The sequence below is a fragment of the Theropithecus gelada genome, chromosome 1 (genome assembly GCF_003255815.1).
Source record: "Theropithecus gelada isolate Dixy chromosome 1, Tgel_1.0, whole genome shotgun sequence".
NCBI lineage: Eukaryota > Metazoa > Chordata > Mammalia > Primates > Cercopithecidae > Theropithecus > Theropithecus gelada.
Window position 1 is genome coordinate 17,561,656 of NC_037668.1, and position 8,108 is coordinate 17,569,763.

Consider the following 8,108-nt stretch of genomic DNA (forward strand, 5'->3'; position numbering starts at 1 on the left):
CAATTACGCATATTTGCATGATATTTGGAAGGTGAAAGTGAGTTAGAGACCATCACACCAAGATTTTGGCTTTTTGTTTTTTTTGTAAATAAGGTTATAGAGACAGGTTGATAGGCAATTTTGGCAGCAATGTCAGAGGCTTCTGAATCACATGTTTCTGATTTTTGGATTGCAAGTCTGGTAATGTATTGAACTCAATAGTCCCTGGGGTTGATTTCTAATTTCTAATAATTCAGCCCTTATTGTTCTAGGCAGTAAAGCCCTTATTGTTTAAAAGACCTAAAAAGGTTAGTTTTGTTCCTTGAGCCATAACTAAATGAGGAGTTAATTCAGTCTCTCTTGTTTGTCCCTGTGGTTTATATGCAGTAGATGCCCAATTAATGTCCAGTTGAATTTATTACAAAGCCAGACTTATTTCCTCCATCTGTCCACTTATTCAAAAACAGTTAGTACCACTAGACATCACTGGCTATATTAAGTGCTGAGCAGTACAAAGTTGAGTAAGATACGGTCTTATTCCCAGTTTTCCAGGAGAGAAAATTACCATACAGTGTGGGCCAAATGATATAACAGAAGTGAGTGTGAACTTAGAGAAAGCAGAGTTTGGAGTGTCAGAAAGGCTGCTTAGAAGAGGTGAGGTTTTAGTTGGGACCCAGAGGATGCCTAGGGTTTTTTCAGGCAGAAAATAGCAGGGAGGTATTCCATGCTGATGGGATGGCATATTCAAAGATATGAATTCATGAAAGATCAAGTGTACTAAGAAAAGCTTAAGTCCTTGGTGTGACTGGAGCATTGGATGCTCCTGGGAGGGGCCTCTCATGTGACTAGGCTGGGTAGGTCATCTGCTCAGATAGTGAGGCTTATGTGACACATTGAGGGATGTATATTTTTTTCTCAAGTCACTGGGGAGCCACTGAGGAGAAGGGCCATTAAGGCAGTGGAGATGAAGACGTGAGAAGAGATTCAAAAGTTATGGGGATGTAGAGTTGGGAAGACTCAATAACAATTTGAATGTGGCAGTGAGGGAGTGGTAAAGGTAAAATATGACTAAGTAGAGGGAGGAGGAGCTGAAAATTATAGATCAGTTTCATTTTGACTGTTTGTTATTTGTTTAGTATTGATTCTTATTTTTTTTCAGTGCCCAGGAACTCAGGGAACAAAGACATTTTAGAAATCAAGAAATAAGGTGTTATTTTTGGGAAATGGCTCAAAAGTGAAAATAGCACAATCTTCCCACAGTGAAGAAAGAAAGGAGTCATGAAAGTCATTGCTTATCAATTATTTATTAGATATTTTAATACAATTCATAATCTGCACATAGATTTTCTTGAGAAGAGTTTTCAGGTCTTAGGAGCTATAGATCAACAGTTCTGATCCCCTGGAATTTGCAAACATGTGACATATACTTTCTCTCTGTTTTATATAATCAGAAACTAGAAAGGTATTGAGTTGGAATGGGTTCATTCAGCTCTAGTGATAGGCACTATTGGACAGTCCCTCTGGTGTGGAATAAGAGCCTGGCATGGGAGATGTAGTAAACATCAGAGATGCACTCTATGTTCTCAGCTCTCCTAGCAGCCTTGAACTGAGTTTCATTCTAGTCTAGACTATGAGGCTTGAAATTCCTGATGTTTTATCCACAGGATCCAAAGCTCACCAAACCTACGGTTCCTATCCTTGGATGTAATATAAATCTTCAGAATATCTTTTCTGTTTCTGAACTTTAGGGAGAAGTGTTCTACTGTTCTACCTTTCAATGATTCAACCAGGTCTCAGAGGTCAAAGCAGGAAATGATTTAAATACCCAAACTGATCAACATTAAGATATGATTATTTCACCCAATTTACCACCTAGATTTCACTGAATCAGAAAACCCTAGAATTGCTGCTCAAAAAACCAAAAAGCCCTTACATGAATACTAGTACTCAAAAACATCCTTGCAGGTAGATACAGCAGAGGATAGAGGGAAGAAATACATTCTTGATCTTTTAAGTAGAATTAAAGGTGAACTCAATATATAGGTTTCTTTTTTGCCTTTGTGCTGCTTTACCTGTGGTGCTCACATAGACTAGTATCGATAGGATTTCTGCTCTTGCACATAGTCATAGAGGGGGTTGGGAACAGTAGCTGCCTTGATAGGGTGACCACGCTGTTCTCTGCTTTGGGGCCTCCCACTGCTCTGGGTTGGATAGAAGGATGGCTCAGTGTGTCTTTTCTGTGAACCTTGGCTCTGGTCATCCTCATTCATGTGGAATTTTTCTCTGTTAGGACAACTTCTCTGGGTCACTTGGGATTTTTGATTCTGAGATCCTTGATATCTCTCTTTCTCCTCATAGTTTTGTCTATTATGTTGTTGCTGATGGTTTTGATCCTCTTCATGGGTTTGCCCGTCTTGTCTTTGACTGTTCTGCCCATCTTCATGGGTTTGCCTGTCTCGTCTCTGGTGGTTCTGCTCATCTTCATGGGTTTGCCTGTCTCGTCTCTGACGGTTCTGCTCATCTTCATGGGTTTGCCTGTCTTGTCTCTGGTGGTTCTGCTCATCTTCATGGGTTTGTCTGTCTCGTCTCTGATGGTTCTGCTCATCTTCAGGGGTTTGCCTGTCCTGTGTCCCACATGGACCTTCCTGACCCTCATGACTGTGTCTATCCCAACTTTGATGGCCCTGCTTTTCCTCTGCCCAGTGGCTCTGCCCCTCACCATGACTCTGCCTGGTCTTGGCCTGTCTGTGGCCCTGCTCATTACTGCATGATTGCCAGTCTCTCCCTTTGTGACAAAGTGGTCTTTCTTGTTGGATGTGTGCTAAGAGTTTGTGTTGGTGGTGTTGGCTATCCTCTTCAGGCTCCCATACCTGGTGGATGTTCTCCTGTGAGTCCCTAGACTGGAATCCCTGTCCCTGGTTTTGGTATCCTTTCTGTCCTGGAGTCTGTTGACTTAGCCTCCCTGATCTTCCTGATTGTTCAACATAAGAGGCTTTTCTTGTTCCTTCGGTTCCTTGGAAGTACTTATTTTGCCCTTGTATTTCCCCAGTCTGTGATTGAACATAGCAGGAACTCTGGCCTTGTCTGTCTGTCTGACCATAATGATAACTCTGACTTTGTCTGTCTGTCTGACCATAATGGGAACTCTGGCCTTGTCTGTCTGTCTGACCATAATGATAACTTTGCCCTTGTCTGTCCATCTGACTGTAGTGGGAACTCTGGCCTTGTCTGTCCGTCTGACCATAGTGGGAACTCTGGCCTTGTCTGTCTGTCTGACCATAGTGGGAACTCTGGCCTTGTCTATTTGTCTGACCATAGTGGGGACTCTGGCTTTGTCTGTCTGTCTGACCATAGTGGGAACTCTGGCCTTGTCTGTCCATCTGACTATAGTGGGAACTCTGGCCTTGTCTGTCTGTCTGACCATAGTGAGAACTTTGGCCTTGTCTGTCTGTCTGACCATAGTGGGAACTCTGGCCTTGTCTGTGTGTCTGACCATAGTGGAAACTCTGGCCTTGTCTGCCTGGCTGACTGTAGTGGGAACTCTGGCCTTGTCTGTCTGTCTGACCATCCTGATAACACTGGGCTTGTCTGTTCATCTGACCATAGTGGGAACTCTGGCCTTGTCTGTCCATCTGATTGTAGTGGGAACTCTGGCCTTGTCTGTCCGTCTGACTGTAGTGGGAACTCTGGCCTTGTCTCTCTGTCTGACTGTAGCGGGAACTCTGGCCTTGTCTGTCCATCTGACCGTAGTGGGAACTCTGGTCTTGTCTGTCTGTCTGACCATAATGATAACTCTGGTCTTGTCTGTCCATCTGACCACAGCCTAATTCCTGACCCAGCCTCCCAGACTGTCCACAATAAGAGCCTGATTTCTGTTGATTTGTTCGGTTAAAGTAAGAGTCTTGTCCAAATGTTTCAGGCTGTTGTGCAAGTCTTTCAGACTGACCATAATGAGAATCCTGAACTGGTTTTTCACACCCATTTAAGGCAAAGATATGTCCCTGCCATTTAGTCTGGCCCCTGGTAGATTTGTGACTCACTTTTTTACCAGAACCAGAGCTGGAGTCTTGACTTTGTCTCTCTGACTGATCAAAGCTGAAATCCTTGTCTTGTCTCTCAGACTGATTGTGGTGAGAATCTCTGTCTTGTCTCTCAGGCTGACCATGGTGGGAATCTCTGTCTTGTCTCTCAGGCTGACCACTGTGGGAATCTCTGTCTTGTCTCTCAGACTGACTGTGGTGGGAATCTCTGTCTTGTCTCTCAGACTGACTGTGGTGGGAGTTCTGCCTTTCTTCCTCGTGCCTCTGTCTGTGTTGTGTACCTGTGTTTCCTGGGAACTTACGGTCTTGTGCTCCTTCCTGCCCCCTTTCTTGCTGCGAGGTCCTGCCTCCATATGACTTATTGTCTAGCTTACGATAGCAGGCTTGGACCAACTGGAACACCAACAAGAGGTACTCATGAAAATCAACACATCCATCTCGGTCTTGATCTAAGAGGTTCAAGATGGTTTCCACAGTCTCTGGGTCATTTGGTCTCTGTTAGGAGATAAAACAAAGAGCAAAATCAGATGCTTTCCTGTGCATAGTAAGATGTGTATTAGTGTTCATGCCTCAATCCATTAGGTACTGCATGGACCTTCCTAGGTTGAAAAACCATTAATCTGAGGTGGTGTGGACTTGGCGCTAGTCTTTGATCAGTTGGTTCTCAGAACCTTGCTGGATCAATGGGAGCAGGGAGTAGATACACTTATTTAAAATCAGCTCCATTAGTAATTAATTTGATTCATTTCAAAGTTATCCCATTCCATCACAGGCTGTACCCTAGTTGTTTACCTCCTTTTTTTTTCTCACTGCACTGTGAGATCCTAGAAGGAGGGGAAGCTGATTTTATTCATGTTTGTATCCCTTGTGCCTAGGGGCGTAGAGCAGGTGCTCAGTGACTCTTTATTGGTTGAATGAATGAATACATGAAAAGATGTGTGGATAGCACTAAAATATAGAAATCAAGGTATGAATCTTAGGTCTTCATCTGAGAAATTATTCCCTGTTACCTTGAAGTTATACTCCCTCCTGTTCAAACTCAGATACAAGGAGGTGTGTGTGTGTGTGTGTGCGCGTGTTTGTGTGTATGCTGGGAGAGAACTACTAAGGAACTGCCTGAAATTCCTTTTGTTATAGGGTGGAGCAAGACCAAATAAAACAATGCATCCAACTCTGGTGCAGGTGTCAGAGTCATTCGCACTTGATCCCATGGGGCTATGTGTCTGTGTATCTCACCTGGAGGATGTCTCCAAACTCAGCCAAGAGCAGTTGTTTCAACTCCTCCTTGCATAGTAAGGCACAGTCCCCATTCTCTTTGGCATATTTGTGAAACACCTCGATCACACTGAGTATGCTACTCAGGAGTTGAGCCATTTTGACAAATACAGGTGAACCTAAAAGAAGAAACAAGATTTCTCCTGCCCTTAGGATAATGACCATGAGACAGCATTTCCACAGGGAAAGTGAACCCTCTGGATCTGGGAAAAAGTTTAAGAAGTGAGAGAGCCCCTTCTTAGCTGTACCCCTCCTTTGCCCTGACTCACAGTCAGGGACCAAATATCATTGCTATAGTGGGAGATGGTGCAAACTTGGTTCCCCTGCTATAAAAAGAGACAATTTCTTAAAAAACAAAAAATGCATTGCAGGTGTTTTACATGTCCCATCCTCTACTCCAGGTAGGATTTGCTTGATTGAAACTCTCATATCAGAACAAAAGGAAGGGAGGCCAGGAAGCCCAATAGAGGCAGGGCCAGAAGCTAGCATAGTAGGGCATAATTTTCGACTAACAACTAGCAAACTGGAGGGGGCACTAAACAGATCCCACTGAACAGGTTTCAGTCTTGTAACGAGCCTTTCTTAAGCAAGGAAGAAGGCTGAAAGTCTCTCTTCATGGTCTAAGGAAGCTTTCTGGGAGGCTAAATTCCAGCAAATGCTTCTGGCCTGGATGATTTTGGGATATGTTTATAAAATGAAATCAATGAACATAAAAGCTGTCACAGATAAAAATAGCAAGTGGGTACATAGCCAAATTAAGGGCACAGATTATAGAAGGTGTATATAATCAGTTAGGTCCACATTGGCCATGCTGGGAGACTTGGGTCTTTTGGGATCTAAATCTCAATTACGTTTTTTTCTTGTGGTATGAAAATTCCAGTTAGTGGGTTTATAGGCCTCCAAACTGAAGCCCTATCTGCAGAGCACATTGAACTGCCCAAAGCATACAAACAGTGATGTCTATAAGAATAAGTGACAAATAATGGATCACATGGGACAAGCTGAGTCCCTTGTTGTAATTCAATGCAATGAGACTTGAGCATTGCTGGGTCCATGGTCCTGGGCCTTGGCCCTAAATTATTAGGTCTTTCCTAACTTGCACAAAAAGTAAATGCTCCACTATGGGAGACTAAGCTATTCATCAATAGTTACAGCCCTCAGTTTTGGGATGCCTAGGACACATTGAAGTGAAGGCACTTGCATTTCACAGGCACAGAAGTAGTCCATCCCAGCTATTGTCATATTCTCAGATAGAGGCAGAGAAAGGAAGCAGAAGGTAACCAAGGCTATTACCCACAAAAATTAGTCTCAGCCCTCCCCAGCCTGGTGCATTATAGGGCACTTGAGAGCCTTGTAGATACTACCAGTGCTCCCCCGTGCATATCTTACCTGCTTGAGGAGGAAGGAGCAGAAGATTCAGGAGTCAGAGAGGATATTGGAAACCTAAAAACTCATCCTATTTATAGGAGTTTTAATTATCCTACCAGGCCATCCCAGGAGACACCCATTCTGTGGCAAAGCCTGAATCACTGTGGTCCCAGCCCAGCTCAGCCCAGCTTGACCTCTCCCTCTGCAAACCGTTTGGTTTATTTACTTCCCCCACTTGCTCATGAACCTGTTTGTCACTACAGTAGGTGACACTGTTTAAGTCCCAGCCCCATTTAATTAGGAGGATGTGTTTGTGTGTGTATGTATTTGTGCTGTGAGGGTCCCGAAAGGCAGAGGTGTTGGCTGAGTTCATCCTTAATATATGTCACTTGCCAATACTAATAGAGGGCAACAGTCAACTCATACTGAAGAAGGATATCTACATGGTCACTTACAAACGTATGTCAAAGTTGGAACTAGAGATTCTATTTATTTGGCCAGAATATAGTCCCTGGAAGAGGTTTCTTTTAGACTAACCTTTTTCTTGTGCTGGTAGATATTTGGATATTAACCTATTAACTTATTTTGAATTACGATTATTTTTCATTTAACAACTCCACAGGCTAGTTGGGAGAAGTAGACACATAGTCAGTTTTGGGGATGAGGGGTGCTGATGGTGGAAATTCTACCACTTAAGCCTTCTAAGACTTACTACTGAAAAGTTTGAGTTGAGGGACAACATGGAGGTTTATGATATCTGTGAGACAGAAATGCTGCTAGAGACCCCAGCTTCTGTTCATTTCCCATCTCCATGCCCTTAGATGCCAGCACAGTATCTTGAGCATGGGAGATTCTTAGTAAATATTTTTGGGGTAAATGAATTATTGGATTATGGAAGCACTGAAGAATCTTATGTAAGGTGCAAAAAACTGTAGACTCACCTGTATTTCAACATTAGTCTCACATCTAGATCCCTGTTTGGACCTTTTCCTATGTATCCATCAGCCAATCTGTTAATTTTAATAACACTTGCTATTATTTACTGTGTGTTCAGGATTCTACAAGGGAATCACAACAGTGCAGAAAGATTTTAGTTCAGTTGGAATAAAGAAGCTTCGCATAGAAAAATACTTTGAACTCCAGGGATAGGACATGCTAAGTGCTGAGTAGTAGAAACCTAGGTGCATGTGCAGTCCTTGTGGCTGGGCCTGGACGTCCCTTAGGAGGTGAGCTTCATGTTGTTCCTGAAAGGATTCAGGTGGGCAGAGAAGAAAGCAAAGGACTTCTGAGTGGGGAGAAGGGAAGAATAAAATGTACTAAGGTGAGAGTTTATATGTTGTGTTTGGATTCAAGTGAGCTGGTAAGTCTGGGTTGAGCAGAGGGATTTAGAAGAGTAGACTTAGAAAATTTTGGATCTGAAAGAGAAATCTAGCCTTAGCTTCTGAA

The 8,108-nt window shown here is 43.1% G+C and overlaps 1 protein-coding gene across 1 annotated transcript; it reads right to left on the reverse strand.

The window, feature by feature from the left end:
* Positions 1 to 2,069: 2,069 nt before the first annotated feature.
* On the reverse strand, positions 2,070 to 5,393 carry RPTN (repetin). Its single transcript, XM_025376343.1, has 2 exons — positions 5,256 to 5,393; positions 2,070 to 4,514 (listed from the first exon to the last, which is right to left on the reverse strand). Exons 1-2 carry the CDS (start codon positions 5,391 to 5,393, stop codon positions 2,070 to 2,072), a joined length of 2,583 nt encoding a protein of 860 aa, XP_025232128.1.
* Positions 5,394 to 8,108: the final 2,715 nt, after the last annotated feature.